Source organism: Argopecten irradians, chromosome 2 (genome assembly GCF_041381155.1).
Source record: "Argopecten irradians isolate NY chromosome 2, Ai_NY, whole genome shotgun sequence".
NCBI lineage: Eukaryota > Metazoa > Mollusca > Bivalvia > Pectinida > Pectinidae > Argopecten > Argopecten irradians.
In genome coordinates, this window is record NC_091135.1 from 45,241,360 (window position 1) to 45,257,618 (window position 16,259).

Below are 16,259 nucleotides of genomic sequence, written 5' to 3' on the forward strand. Positions count from 1 at the left end.
AATCTATTGAAAAACCTCATGTTTGATGTCCTTTGTTCCACACATAAAACACCTTAAGGATAAGTGCTCGAAGGCGCTGAACATTCTACGTGTTCTGTCCCATTCTGATTGGGGTGCAGATCGTGAAATGCTTCTGCGTATCTACTGTGCACTTATTAGATCAAAACAGAAAATTAAAAGCTTCTTTAAAAGTCAAATTATACACCAAGGCGAAGATGAGCACAAGGAATCATGACGTCACATAACGTCAACAAATGGCGTGAAATCATAGGATCATACGCGGCACTCCAGGCCTTGAATGGACATAGAGAAATCCGAATCTTTTAGTTCATTTCTTTGAGTTTATGCTAGACAATTATTACATCATATACTTCTATAGTTTAAAGTGCGTCCTTTTATTTCTAAATTATGTCTTCTACATGAAATAAACATCTGGCTGCGCCCTTTAAGGCCTTGCCTTCAGTCATATTATATTTGACTAATACATTTGTTGCGTTGTTCTTGTATATGTGTAAGTTAAAGTAGTTTTAAAGCGTATCCCGATGACACGTTTCGTCTAGTAAAGAAAATTTCAAATCTCGTCGTGCTGATAACGAGAATTAAAACATGGCTGCCCACATGGAGGCGCGAGACTTTTCCCATGGGACACAATTTCAAAGTCCAAGGGGGTAATGGAATGTATTGGAATCTATATGCTCACACACTTGTTATGGTTAGTAGAGCTTCGCTCTACGAGGCCTTCGGCCGCGCAGAGAGCTGCGCTCTTATTAGAAGGGTGAGATATACAGATATACAGTGATCACATTCCAATTGCGAGCAAATGTTTGAGGCTACTCCAAACTCCATCAACTTGCCAGTATATCCGATGTTGTTAAGGTACTACGCCAAGCACATGGAATGCTGCACAGTTTTGTCGACCTATCCACTCTCATTGTTCGTTCCCATGCATCCCATCACCCAGTAATCCTCTACCTGTAAATAAGATATGGTAAATTCAGCTCAATAAATTTCAGTTACCATCATGGCGACGCACAATATACAGATAACGCTGTTTTTAGTGAAATATGACGAGAAACAATGCTAGAAACATACGGATGAACATTAATTCATGAAAGTTAACCGAGGGCCAGTGTCAAGACTACAGGCGGATTTTCTTGTATTTATCGAAGCTATAATGTAGACATGAAAATGTAATATTGCACTCTTCCAATAGAATAAAAGGCAATATGTAATCCTCGTTCTCTGCGGTAATGCAAATTTTGTAAAGAAATTGAGGATGAAACCCACTTCATTTTTAAGTGTTCCATTAACTCTACTGTGAGAACAATTTTCTTTACCAGGTAATAGTCATAAAGATGTAATTAACCACCATCTAACAAATTTTGAAAATTTGATACGACTCTTGTCTCCTAATGATTTAAAACTTCTGCAGGATTTAGGCCTCTTTGTTAAAAAGTCATTTGAATTGAGGAAAGCTGGCTTGACAAATGTTTTAGTTGCTGTATTGATCTACTGTATGTTTTGCTATCGATCCCTTTTGTATGGATGCAAGAAAGCAATAAAGTTGAATTGAATTTGAATTGAATTAATATGGATTAGAAGTGCAATTATAATCCTGTTACCTGTTGTATGTTTCGATTTGTGTGCATTTGACATAGGTAACAAAATTAAGAACGAAGAAAAAATGAACATAATTTTTTTTTTTAATATTAAAAAGAAGAACAATTCAAGAGGGAACTTACATATATTCAATCTGTGTTTCGCAGGTTTCTCCAGTTGACAGGTTCTTAGCCTGTAAAGTGATGGATGTTGGGCAGAAGATGATAGTTTGCTCAATCCTTTCCCGTTCCTTCCTACTATCCACAGTGAAAGGCGTGTGTAGGACCCCGAGCACGGTGCATCCATCATCGTCAGTAAACATGGGGTCACTTTCAGACGAGACATACACGGTGCAGTCTATGGTGTCAGAACTGTCAGTGGTAAAAGGTGTCCACATCAATGATACTCTTCGGTTTTTGGGAATATCATGTCCTTGTTCGATGTACTTGAGAAATACATCTTTACATCGCGGAACCCCGTCTATGACTACTAACTTGTCCAACGGGTGTTTGGTTTTGTCAAACTTTGGCCAGTCTTGAATGCCGTATGTATATTTTGATTTTGATTTGTGTTGTGCGAGCTTTAAGGCCCACTGTAAACCGAAGTAGGCTGCTCCACTTACTACAGCGAAGGATGGATTGTCTGGAACGATGCATTTCATTTTAGGAAATTTCTTCCTGATAGCGGATGTAATTAGTTTACATTGCGAGAACTCGCCCACCATTAGTAAGAACTCCACATTTTGTAATCTGTTGTCTTGTAGGACCCTCTCGATGTTTGCTTCGATAGCGGTGGTGGTATTTTCAAACAGTTGGAACCACTGTTCATTTCGTATCATTAGTCTACCTTTATTAATATTTACGCTATCCTGGAAACGGCTCACGTCAATGTTGTCTTGAGTGCTGAATTCAAAAGGTAAATCCCCTTTCATAACCAAATTTTTGCCTGAGTCAGTGGAATGCCGATATAATTGCGTTTGAATAGCTCTCACTAATCTTTCATACTCATCTGTATCTTCTTTCACCTTTAACATGCACTTCTCTCCGTATATTTGCTCCAGGAATTTCAGGATTTCCTCCGTAATATTGTCACCTCCAAGTGTCCTACCTTTGGACGAAAATAGTCGTTTGAGAAGTCCACCATGTCCATGCCAAGATATATCGACAGTTGTACCTTAAATTAAAGATGTACACCCTTGGTGTTACTTTTCCTTGCTCTTGTTCATTGAATAAAATTTGGGTTTATGTTAATTCATTATGTCACGAAATAGTCTTAAATTAAAGTTTAAACTAACCAATTCAATCTGACGTAATTTTCTGTAATGCCATCTGTGATTGGCGAAGTCTTAATCTAAAACTGTTTAGACTGAAGTTGTTTTGTTTTCGTGATCTTGGGACTAGAATAACAGTTAATGAACTGGAACTAAAGCTGTAAACAAAACTAAAGAGTTACATAATTTAGAAAATTAATCATTATATAACTTAACATCACAAATTTTGAAACTTCAAAATGAGAACATCGACCACAAAACTTTCTCCACTCTCTTCCATCAGTCCACATCTCTTAAGAGTTTCATCAATAGTCGACAGTTTCTTTGAAATATGGTTATGAAGACAAAAATACTGATAGTTTTGACGGACACATTTTGATGATACATACACATAAAATATCTTAGACTCCAGTAGCAATTACATTGAAGGGACAATTCAGTCAAAGTATATATTAAATTCTGTACATCTATCGGAAACAAACCAGTTCTAAAGGCTATTAGACTAGTTTTACAGCGATATAATTCAATTTTGCTTGTTCCAAGCGTTTTCATTGGTTTAAAAATGAACTTTATCAGCCCATAAAGGAAGAAATGGCGGCGTAATGATTTCATAGACAAAAGAGTCCAAAAATGAATTTTGAATATTGAAGAGATTATATTTAGTACATTGAATTATAAGAATTAATTTGAATATATTTTTTATGTTATGAAGATATAGCACAAAAATCTGAGTGCACTCTCATCATAAACCGCTTGGCGGTTTATTTAGAGTACACTCAGATTTTTTGTAATTGTAAATTTGTTGGTGAATGCTTAAAATGTCCAGACATGATACCACTCTACCTCTGAGTCCAATCTGAAGTTTGAATCCCATGTGGGGTAGTAAGTTGGTACTACTGGTGAATGCTTAAAATGTCCAGACATGATACCACTCTACCTCTGAGTCCAATCGGAAGTTTGAATCCCATGTGGGGTAGTAAGTTGGTACTACTGGTGCATGGGTTTTCTCCGGGTACTCTTGCTTCCCTTGAGCATCTAAACCTAGCATGTTCAAATGTGTTAAACGAGAGATGTACAGTATCTGGACGGATAAAAGTTACATATATTGAATAAAACCCCAACAAAGAAAAGATATTTTCTTTGAGAGCATTTCTTCCATAAATAGGACTTCTTTTTTAAGAAACATGTACACTTGGTATTTTGAAAAATAAGAAATCAATATTTAAAATATAGTTAAAGTAAGTGAAATATTCAAAATGAAATACTTTACTGATTCTAGAACCTGAACTAGCGGTAAGCCATGGTATTAGACCAAATGTTGAAACATATACAATATATTTACATTAATATTTAAAGCTTCGCGTAGATCACTGCTTTACAAACATAGAAATGTACAGCTTATATTGGATTTTCACATAAATTTTGACTAAGAATGTCTCATATAGCTATATTCTGAAAACAAATATCAGTTTTAGCAATTTTAAAGTGCTGGCTGGTGCCTAAACTCCTTCAATTATGGAATTATATCATCTATTGACAAATTTGATAGGAAATACAACCAGATGCATGAACATGTGTATCCCTTCACTGATTGAACATTTTTTTACAAGAATTTAATTTAATTAGTTACGGTTGTGTGAAGTTGGCTCGATATACGACATTCGACATTCAACATTCAAATATCGTTGGCCACCGACGGACTTTTGAATGTTGTGCAGCTCGACATACGACATTCAACATTCGGAACTTATATATAACTGACAGACGAACGGACTTTTGAATGTTGCTGCTCGACATACGACATTCAACATTTGGAACTTATATATAACTGACTAACGAACGGACTTTTGAATGTTGTGCAGCTCGACATACGACATTCAACATTCGGAACTTATATATAACTGACTAACGAACGGACATTTTGAATGTTGTGCAGCTCGACATACGACATTCAACATTCGGAACTTCTATATAATTGTATTTATGTGGAACATAAAGTAATTTATACTATCTGTTTTTCAATTTGATTAATTTTTAATTTTTACTAATCCGGATTAATTTTTCCGGATTTTATGGTCTTGTCCGTACCTTCTATTAGTCACTGCCGTCTAGACGGTCACGTGATCTCTTTGTTTATATTTAGATGCTTTGTTGAAAAATCAATGGCGGGGTGAAAACTTTTCAACTTGATCTGCGAGTTTTATGATTGAAAATAGCAACATTTCTGGTAATTTATTATGAAAACCCAGATGTTACAACTTCTTTGACATTAAGGCCAAAAGTATTGGCTATTTGAAAAGCAAAAGTTTACCAAACGGCCCGGATTGTACACTGTAAGTACCATTTTGAACTTTTCATGCGTGTCCCGCCATTATTCAGTACTTGACCTAAGCTCAAAATGGTTTGTGAATGCTGTGATCACTTGTGAATGTTGTGCAGCTCGACATTCAACATTCAGAACGTATGTATAACTGATAAACGAACGGACTTTTGAAAGTTGTGCAGCTCGACATTCAAAACCAATAACTGGCCAACGACAACAGAATCTGAATGTTGCACAGCTCGACATACGACATTCAACATTCAAAATCTGAATATTGTGCAGCTCGACATACGACATTCAACATTCAGAACTTACGTATAACTGATAAACGAACGGACTTTTAAATGTTGTGCTGAACATTAAGATAGACTTACAATGCTGAAACATTACACAAGAGAAACATTCCTCATAGACCAATACTGTAACAACAATTCTAAAGTTGGCCCTAGATAAAAGGAACAGATGGTATGATTCACTCGCTTTGAATAAAGGAGAGGGAAGGTGTAATTTGCTAATTTAGTAATTTTTGAGGAATGCAGAATTATTGGAAAATGTGTTTTTATCACAATCCCATTGCGAAATGCGTGCCATCTTGTTACTAGCTGTTTAAACTTGATTAATTAATCAATTCCCTGGAATACATGGACAATTATAGCAATAGTTTATTTTGTGATTTTTTTTCAACACATTTTTTTTAACTTTTCTTGTTCTCTAAAAAGTATGTATTTGTAAGAGATTGGGTGTTTTGTCAGGTCGACATTATTTAAATTATCAATTTCCTATTTATACAACATATTCTCTTTGATAAAAGTGGGTAGCGGAAACTTTTAAATGAGTATTAATGAAAATGCATATCTCCAGGGTAAGAATTCAAACCTTGTGATGTCTTATGCATGATATTTCCAATTCTTTGATATAATGTCATTATTTATATATCAGAATCAGTTTATATATTGCAAAAATACCATGTAAGTAGGATTTGTTCTGATATTAGTGATGTAATTGAGTATTTATTACATCATAGATTCAACTGAATGACCTTGACCTTTATTCAAGGCCACAGGATTCAAGTAGCTTAGAATATTTAAGCAACTTTTTATTAACAACTTAGAGGGCTATACACCTGATATTACCTGGGTTTTACATAGAAATACTCTAACATGTACGTATGTATCATAAGTTAAGGAGATAAGCCGAAAACTGTACTATATGAGTGAGAGGGTACAGCAACGAGGCCGTTAGGGCCGAGTGTTGTACACACTCACACATATAGTACAGTTTTCGGCATATCTCTAACTTAAAACACAGTTCCTTTTGTGTTAATAAAACCCGACTATACAAAGCATTCATCACTTTATAAACCAGGTGGGTAGCATATCTTGAAATTAACAACAATGTGTAACATCTTATCATAAACTAGCTACTGGTCACTTATAGATCAGTTATGGGTACATCCTGTACATTCCATAAAATATAACACAAAAAGAACAAAAGGATTTACGCTAACTGTGTTTTAAGTTTACACTATGCAAGGTATAGCAGGTCTTTTTCTTTAATTACATCTACTTCAGTTAACTTCAAACTGTGATATGATCTCCAAACATAATGAAACAGTTCCAAGAGTTATCTCCTTTTTCACAAGTCTCTTCATTTAATCTGCGACACTCCTTCAGGTATCGCCCCACTTGTACATGTTCTAAAATAGTTTCAGGAACTCCTCAGTGGGTTTTTTTTATTGCATTTGTTTAACGTACGTTACATTGGCCCCTGGTATGGGCACAGCGTACATATTGTATCTGCTTAATCGTATTGCTATACCATTTGACATTTCAACGGTATTAATTAAAGTACTTTTAAAACAATGTCATGGAATTTATCAATATGTTTTGTAATGTGTTTCATAAGGAATGTAGAAAAATACATTTATGCCTTATTTTGCTTCTTGGTTATGTAACATAATTACCTTAATTGAACTGTCTCTTTAAGATATTTCTAAATGAAAGCATATTGATACGTCCCCTGCAAGATGGTGTTGATGACATGATGAATGATCATGATTGATTCATGAACTTTCAAGAATATTAGCAGATTGTGGTTCATGAAATAAGTCCCCTGCGAGATGGTGTTCATGACATGTTGAATGATCATGAACGATTCATGAACCTTCAAGAATATTAGCAGATTGTGGTTCATGAAAAAAGTTCATGAATATTCATCAAATGACTCTCATGGATACTTTTTGAATCCATGAAACATTTATGAATGTTTATGATCAGTGTGTGGTAAGAATTATCCATAAAGGTTTATGCATAACAGATATTCATGAAAATTCTTCGAAATGAATGAAAAAAATTCAGATACCGCTGACTCCAACTTGCATCCATGAACCTTCATGAACACAACACTGACCTGACTCAAGTTCATGAAATTGTTTTCCTGTATTATTCATGAATAATTTAGGAATATTCATAAATTTTATTAATGAGTAATCATGAATGTTCATGAATAATTCATCAACGTATCGCAGGGGTTAGTAGTAGTATTTATACGAAATGTGAATTTTAAAAAAAGTTTTAATTCATTTTAAAATAATTCTTTTGATTTTTCTAAAAGTAAAAATCATTGTTTACCTTGTAAATCAACTACAATGTAGTCTCTCCCATTGTTGAACTCTCTGTAAAACGCGTTGTTGTCAGAATTGTCACCTGTACGGAGACAAAACGCAGCGACAACTGGTTCGGAGACTACAATCAGTCCATCTCTAGGTATGCCAGCCTGAGGAAACGGAAATGTCGTGTTTGAAATGTAAATCTGTCAGGTTTCTGCCCAATAGACTCTTAGTGGCAGGGTCTAAGAGTTTATTTCAAAACCATCATCCTAGAGTTGGTTTTGTTTGGAAAAGATGTATTTAAAATAATAATGTGATAACTGGGCGAAAATGTGAACGTGTTACTCTTTCTTCAGTGATCTATTGATGCATTACGCTGTGAAAATTATTCAAAGGTACTGACATGTATTACGCTTTATAAACGCTTTGGTAATACGCATAATTTATGTGCTGTGGCATTCTTTGTTTTATTCTTATGTTAAGAGGGGAACATACATACCGAACTAATTTTTTACAATAATAAGTGAAAGAGAAAAACAAGAGGCCCATGGGCCTTAACGGTCATCTGACTCATGGCACAAAACAACAGTCACAGTATAATGGAGTGGTTAACAATTAATATAAGTAATACAAGAAAATCCTTTTTTTGAATATGTAAGTTTCTGAAATAGGTAAAGGTCATTTGTTGAACAAACTTGGTAGCCCTTCATCCATATATAATTTTAAAGCCAAATTTCAGTAAAGCTTCCATTTGGACCCCTGACGTTCTATCCCCATGGGTCTTACCTCGTCCTTGATAAAATATGTTTCCCCTTCTGAGCCCCGCCCCTCTGTCCCCTAGGGTATAACCTAACTCGTTTATTTTAATATGATTGTCCTTCCCCAGTGATGTTTCATACAAAATATGGATGCATTAATCCACTCAAGGGTTAAGAAGGAGTAGGATTTTAAAGCAAAATTTAATCAAAATTCCCCATTCTGAGCCCCGCCCCTCTGTCCCCAGGGATCGGACCTAACTTGCTTATATAAAATATGACAATCCTTCCTATACAATCTGTTACACAAAATATGGATGAAATCCACTCAAGGCTTAGGGAGGAGTAGGATTTTAAAGCTAAAACAAGTACATGTACTCATTGTAACGGACACTGAGGTTTGCCCAGCAAAAATCTTTCAAAATTTGTATCATACTGATCAGCATCCCTTTATAACCCTATATACTTGATTTTATTGAAATCAGAGACCGAAATATAAAAACAGGAAGTTGGCCCAGCGGCCATCTTGGAATACCAAAATCTTTATTAAAATGTTTGCATGTTGTTCGCCATCCCTTAAAACCTCTACAGACTAATTTTTGTTGAGATCAGAGACCGAAACTTGAAAACAGGACATGGACTCGCAGCCATCTTTGAATACAAAAATCTATTTGCACGTTGTTCGCCATCCCTTAAAACCTCTATAGACCAATTTATATTTGAGATCGGGGACCGAAACCTGAAAACAGGATGTGGGCCAGCGGCTATCTTGGAATACCAAAATCTTTATGAAAATGTTTTTTTCATAAATTTTTTTTTTACCCTTTTGGGGCCCCGCCCCTCGGCCCCTAGGGGTCGGACCTATCTCATTTATATAAAAAAATAATTGTCCTTCCCCAACGATGTTTCACACTAAATATGGATGAAATCCATCCAAGGATGAAGGAGGAGTAGGATTTTAAAGCTAAAATTTTTTAAAAAAATGCCCTTTTGGGGCCCCACCCCTCAGCCCCTAGGGGTCGGAAGAGGCTCATTTTTATAAAAAAAATGATTGTTTTTCGCCAATAATGTTTCATACCAGATATGGATGAAATCCATCTAAGGATGAAGGAGGAGGAGAAGGATTTTAAAGCTTAAATTAAGAAAATTTGCCCTTTTGGGGCCCCACCCCTCAGCCCCGAAGGGTAGGACCTTTCTCATTTATATAAAAAATAATTGTTCCTCCCCAATGATGTTTAACACCAAAAATGGGATGAAATCCATTCAAGGATGAAGGAGGAGTAGGATATTAAAGCTAAAATTTAGAAAATTTGCCCTTTTTGGGCCCTCTCCCTCTGACCCTAGGGGGCGGACCAGGCTCATTTATATAAAAAATATGATTGTCTTTCCGTAATAATGTTTAACACCAAATATGGATGAAATCAACCCAAGGATGAAGGAGGAGTAGGATTTTAAAGCTTAAAATAAAAATATTGCCCTTTTGGGGCCCCATCCCTCAGCCCCTAGGGGTCGGACCAAACTCATTGATATAAATTATGATTGTCCTTCCCCAATGATGTTTTTACACTAAATATGGATGAAATCCATCCAAGGATGAAGGAGGAGTAGGATTTTAAAGCAAAAATAAAGAAAATTTGCCCTTTTGGGGCCCTACCCCTTAGCCTCTAAGGGTCGGACCAGGCTCATTTATATTAAATATGACTGTCCTTCTCTAATGATGTTTCACACCAAATATTGATGAAATTAATCTAAGGATGAAGGAGGAGTAGGATTTTAAAGCTTAAAATAAAAACATTGCCCTTTTGGGGCCCCACTCTTCACCTCCTAGGGGTCGGACCAAGCTCATTTATATAAAATATGATTGTCCTTCTCCAATAATGTTTCACACCAAATATGGATGAAATCTGCTTAGCGGTTAAGGAGGAGTAGCGTTTTAAAGGAAAAAGTTTACGCACGACGGACGGCGCACGGCGCACGGCGGACGACGACGGACAAATCTCGATGACTATAGGTCATCCTGACCGTTCGGGTCAGATGACCTAAAAACTTACTAATCACAGGCCTGCAAAAAATTCTATGAAGAATACAGGAAAAGCGACGCCCAAACTCAAAAGCAACACATTCAAAACAGTGTACCGTTGTTCGATTCTTTTGATGAACATCAAATGAACTCTATTGAAATGACTTGAGTCAAAAGTTTTCATATACGTTACATAAGGAGAAAATCTTAAGTTTGCAATTTTATTTCGAGAAAACCGAGCCGAGGGTGGATAGAACAATGAAAGTAACCTTGGAGTACCGATAATGATAAAGAATCTATCTATTTTGCCAAGGACATATCCAAACAATGTTATTCGGATGTATGTGATAAGGTAAGGACCGAAAATTTCCAATGGTTAGAATGTAAATTGATTATTAAGGTCAATGAATGCACGTCTTTGTGACAACACACTTTGAAAAATAACACACTTTTGTTTTTCAAAGTGGGTCGTAGCATAGCGTATAACCGGTAGTCACAATTTCATTTTCGATGTCGTCGTAGTTGTCATATTTTCCTACAAGGATACACGTACATGGACTGAGTTTATGGGAAGAGTGAAATTGGAGAACTACCAAACTACGACTGTATTTAGGCAGGCGTGCATATCTATACTGTAATAAAATTAAAGAGTAACAGTGGTACTATGAAAGGTACGATTATTATATCGTTTATGACGATAATTGTCCCGCCCGCCCGCTCGCCGACATTAAAATTTCGACTCTAAGGTCATAAACTATGATTAAGTCTAGGGGAATTGTTACATTTAGAAGATTAATGATTTTTGTTCAAGCATGCTATTATAAAGGAGGGGTATCCCTTTGGGCCGTTTTACGCTCACTCAGTGGTAAGCAGACATTTTGCATTAAGATACCTTTGGGCTCAGCTGCATGGTGTATGCTAATCAGAATATCCTATTTTTTCTGAGGTAAAAGTCTACCACAACCACATTATGCCAGCCGCTTCATTGCATGATCGGGAAAAGCGGCTAAATCTGGATCTCAATTTTAGTGACTACCTAGATCAAAATATATTGGATTTCTCTCTCAAACATCATACAGAATGTTTTCTTTCTCAGGAAAACTTTCCTGTCACTACAAACCAGTTATTTTCAACATAACACTCTCTTATGATGTTATATACATTATATTGTTTGCTAAAGCCACGAGATAAAGGTTCAATATTTAGTTACCTTTAATGATCATGTAATGGGGCAGCAGGCACACTTCTAACAACGTACTTGCAATGTAGGTATTGCTTGAGATTCTCTCACAAAACAAACTTAAATAGCTTAAACACTTGCATTAAATATAGAAAACCCAGAAGATACATAGATGACAGAAGATATCTTTCATTGAATTTGACCTAAATCATCCCCATCACCTTGCGCATGTGACCCTAAGATGCTATCAACTGAAGCAGATCATCACTAAAATCCAAATAAAGCTCTAAACATCACTTTAAACTATGAAATGGTTTAAAAATAAAAGTATTTTCATCTAGGTAACAACGAAATTAAGATTCAAAATTTAGTCGCATTTTACGGTCATACAGTGGAACAACAAGCGCAATTCTAACATCCTATCTTCAGTGATGGTATGGCTTGAATTAAGCTCATAAAACTAGCTGGAATAATTTAAATCATGGGAAAACAACATATGCTTAGTGGACAGATGATACCATTCATTGAATATGACCTAATTTATGCACGTGACCTAGCTAATGTGACCCTAGGATGTAATCATCTTAAGCAGGTTATGTCAAGATCCACATTCAATACTAAGCATCAATTTCAAGCTATCAAATCTAAGTTTTCAGCGTAAATATTAAAGTTTTTAATGCTAAAATAGAATAAATGATTGACTAGGTCACTGTGACCTACTTCTTGAATTTTTCATCATTTTCTAAACTGAACTTCACAAACCTAATATTTACATGCAAACCTGCAAAAACTATTATCTTTATTCTAATATTTGATTAATTAGGACTTGAACAGTGAAATTGATGCAAAATAGTTTGCTTGTCACTGGGTGGCCGTAAAACGACCCAAAGTGATACCCTCACTTTGGTTGTGAAATATATTTTTGGAGGTCTACATATCTGTATTTGGAGAAAGAAATATTTTTGGCGCTTAAGGTTTATACTTATTGTACTTACCCTCTCTGCTGCCTCCCTTATGAGTTGTTTGCCTATGTAACCCCATCTTCCAGGAATAGTAATTACATACATAGAGTTTTCTGGTATGATTCCATACTCTTGTAGATTTGTGTCATGTCTGGTTTTAATAAAACTTATCAAATGAAAAAATATGTCAGACACCGAAGTCAATTTTCCTGTCATATCCTTCAGTTTCTCACTTTTGCACACAGCCTACAAAACAAATAAGATATATCAATCGTATTTTCATCTGCAAAGGTAAATGATAAAGCAGATGAATTGATATATGAACGTTCAGAAAGATGTCACAGACAGGCACCTGCGGTGCGTAATTTAATCGACAGTAAAAACACGAGCGTCTGGAATGTAAAAGTTTGGGTCTTTTCTTACAGTAATTCATCAGTTGACAATATATATATAAGAAACAATTATTCTTATATTCTCAGGTCATTTCTAATATCAACTCTGATGTTAAAGATAACAGACCTCCGGATGCATATTTTCATCTTATTTCCTATGGATACAAATAGTGAAGAAGTTTTGGTAATACAACAATAAGAGTAAATATGTATATTGCATATTGCATACAATCAGTTAAAGTGATACAACGGTATTCAGGGAAGGCAATTGAAAATCGAGCAATATGAATACACTTTTTGTAGTGGAACAAAACATCATTTGGACGAAGAATAACGTAATAATGATATACTGGGCTGTATGTATCTGTTACATCAACATAATGTCAAAGTGGGGAAACCACTATCAGTATCAAATATAAAATTGTAACTTTCCTGTTTTATTATTTCCTAAGTGTCTTCTTTTAAGGTATGTTTTCATACATGATGTATTTGTATATTGAAAACCAGATAAAATTACTGAAACACAGATCAGCATATGTAAGATCATCTTACGGGGAAATTGGAAACAAAGCAATGTTTTTCCCTTTCCCTTTCTTAGTTACTACGTATAAATGACCTTGAGAATGTCTAGCATTTTAAAATGATATTTAAATTCATTTTCCATAGACAAGACATGCTACACGGCTTAACACAAAAGAAGATGAAAGATGCATAAATACTCTTTTTGTTGTGAAGAAACAGTGTCAAGGATATACCTTCACATTATGTAGATTCTGGAAGTAATGGTAAATGCTTTCGTCTCCCCTTCCGTCTCTGTCATAACACGATAATTTGCATCGGCCACATCACCAAAGGAATGAAAACTCCTGTCTGGGTTCAACAGTAGGGCCGTAGGTGCTTTATAATGAAGTGAATCTCTACCATGTGTAAACATTTTTACTTCATCAACCCTTTTAAAACCATTCCTAAAGGATACAGCAGAACAAGTATACGTCTCCCCTATATGTACTGCTAATGATGCAGCAATGGCGGTCATGTTTCGTCGGTAATGTAACTGCAAAATACAAATGGTGCATTACCATTAAGTTTCGTGGCAGGTGTTAATGATATATTCATTCTTTTATTACACTCTGCCACACTTACGTGTGTAACAAGAGGTCAAATCAGTATATTACATTTTGACAGAAGGTAACTACGGTTGAAACAGACCGGGAACTGTTGAATAATGTAACAAACAATCCAGATTTGACGTCAAAATTATAGATTAATAAGTTTTGGTAGATTTGGAATTATTATAGACAAATAATAATTTATGCTTAAATTCGAAGCTAGTCCATTCAATTTGAAACTATTTCAATAAACCTTTTAATAGACGTTTCCAATAGTAAGCGTGAACGTACTCGGACGGGTACTAGGCGATTTCTGAGGATCGTCTCAAACGAGAAGTTCCATTATTTGCATTTGCAATGAACGTAATTTTAAACAGGACTCTGATTCCGTTAATTATAAAAGAATAAATTTTGAATAATTAATTTAGACATTCTTCAGTCATTACGTTATATTTTGTCTGTATAAAATTGAGACCGACTGACAATGCATGAAATGTTGTATACTTCTCCGCATACACAATATGCAGATTACATAGATGTCAGTTAATAATGTACCTCATGTTATAACGGTGCATGTGATAATCGTGTATTCCATAAATGTACTAAGGTAAGGTAAGTCCCCCCACACTTTCGATAATATCATATAGACATAATTTTTCTATGCGTATTAGTTATGCCTACATACAATGTTCGTCTCCACATCTAACCATTTATCATCGACCATGTATGTAGTTAAAAAACAATTACAAATATAATGCAAGTAATATATTTTGTGATATAAAACAAGAATTAATACCCGACAAATTACTGGATTATCTATTTACGTTATTTAATTACGATAAGAGATTCCGCCAAAACTCAACATTCCAAAATGTGCGGTGTGCGATACGAATCGCACCAATGTGCGGTCTGTGCCGCACATCGCACAGTTGGGCGGACGATGTCTGCTAGGTGTGCAGGTTACAGATATATATTATATGCTTCTTAGCAGAGATACTGTGATGTGTATGTTTTAATTACTATAAACTGAGAAGGGACTTACCATACCGTTTCGCCGATCTTGCATGTATTGATAGATTGAGTGAGATGAACTTTGACCTACAGGTACATTTCAGTGTGGTTTAATCGTAAGTCATGATCACTCTTAATGGGATTCCCTGACAACCGTATGAAATATATTCAAAAAAGTCATTGCACGTTCAATACCATTTTATTCATATGGTTTTATGAATAATTTATTTCCTTTACCTAAACCTTAAAATATGTATATACTAGTAATGTATGCGTCATCTATAAATATATATGTTAGGTATATATAATGTACATTGTCTGAGATTAGATAGTATCTAAATCTCTCGCATTATGAAGACATAAATCTTCCTTAAAGAAATCATGATATCATGAATATTCGTTTGTTTGTATTAAATGTATATGATCTCAATATACATTTTCCTATTGTACATTTGTTTTACAGTTTTGAGTTTGAGACGACCCCCAGAAATCACCTAGTGCGTGTCCGAGTCCGCGCTCGTAGTACGTTCACGCTTACTATTGGAAATGTCTAATAAGCTGTATACGTATACGCATACGTACACGGATAGGTATTCGAAGGGGAGCAATCATTATTCATGATATATTGAGGATATTATACTTTGGCGTCTAAAAAGCAAATTTTATAACACGCAAATATGTGCAAATATATCGAATGATTATCTGAGTGTCTTGGTCATATATGGTCTCACAATATTTCCCGTTAGGTCATATACGTACGCTGATTTCTCTGAATATGGGTAAACATGCTCATTATAATGTAGGAATAAAACTGTACGCAGGTCGTCAGTATGATGTCTGATTTTGGCGACAGTGCAACAATGTGCCATGCAACAGTGCGACAGTGTGTTTATCGCATAGCGCTCGGCGAATTATCAAACTGTCGCATTGTCGCACTGTCGCATGGCGAATTGTTGCATGGTTACTCTTTGCATGGCACACTGTTGTATTGTCAGCCTTGTTTCTGAAAAAAAAAATGTACTGAGAAAAA

The 16,259-nt window shown here is 35.4% G+C and overlaps 2 protein-coding genes across 3 annotated transcripts in view; both read right to left on the minus strand.

Moving 5' to 3' along the window:
* LOC138315661 (phosphatidylserine decarboxylase proenzyme, mitochondrial-like) overlaps nt 1-16,259 on the minus strand; it is a 48,245-nt gene that overhangs the window by 10,939 nt on the left and 21,047 nt on the right. The gene's annotated exons all lie outside the window — the stretch shown is intronic.
* LOC138315659 (heat shock 70 kDa protein 12A-like) lies at nt 188-16,179 on the minus strand. Of its 2 annotated transcripts, XM_069256841.1 has the most exons (6): nt 15,989-16,172; nt 13,865-14,163; nt 12,751-12,963; nt 7,823-7,967; nt 1,743-2,772; nt 188-972 (listed from the first exon to the last, which is right to left on the minus strand). In XM_069256841.1, the coding sequence occupies exons 3-6, from the start codon at nt 12,931-12,933 to the stop codon at nt 969-971; spliced, it is 1,362 nt and encodes a 453-aa protein (XP_069112942.1). In that variant the 5' UTR covers nt 12,934-12,963; nt 13,865-14,163; nt 15,989-16,172; the 3' UTR covers nt 188-968. The 2 variants fall into 2 exon arrangements, with proteins under 2 accessions (XP_069112942.1, XP_069112943.1); XM_069256842.1 differs by lacking the exon at nt 7,823-7,967 and having other exon boundaries at nt 15,989-16,179.

Coding starts and splice junctions, on each gene's coding strand:
- LOC138315659 (XM_069256841.1), bottom strand. CDS start 12,933: ATGACAGGAAAATTGACTTCGGTGTCTGACATATTTTTTCATTTGATA. Junction 7,968..12,750: donor TAAGGGAGGCAGCAGAGAGG/GTAAGTACAATA, acceptor CCGTTTCCTCAG/GCTGGCATACCTAGAGATGG. Junction 2,773..7,822: donor CATTGTAGTTGATTTACAAG/GTAAACAATGAT, acceptor CTTTAATTTAAG/GTACAACTGTCGATATATCT.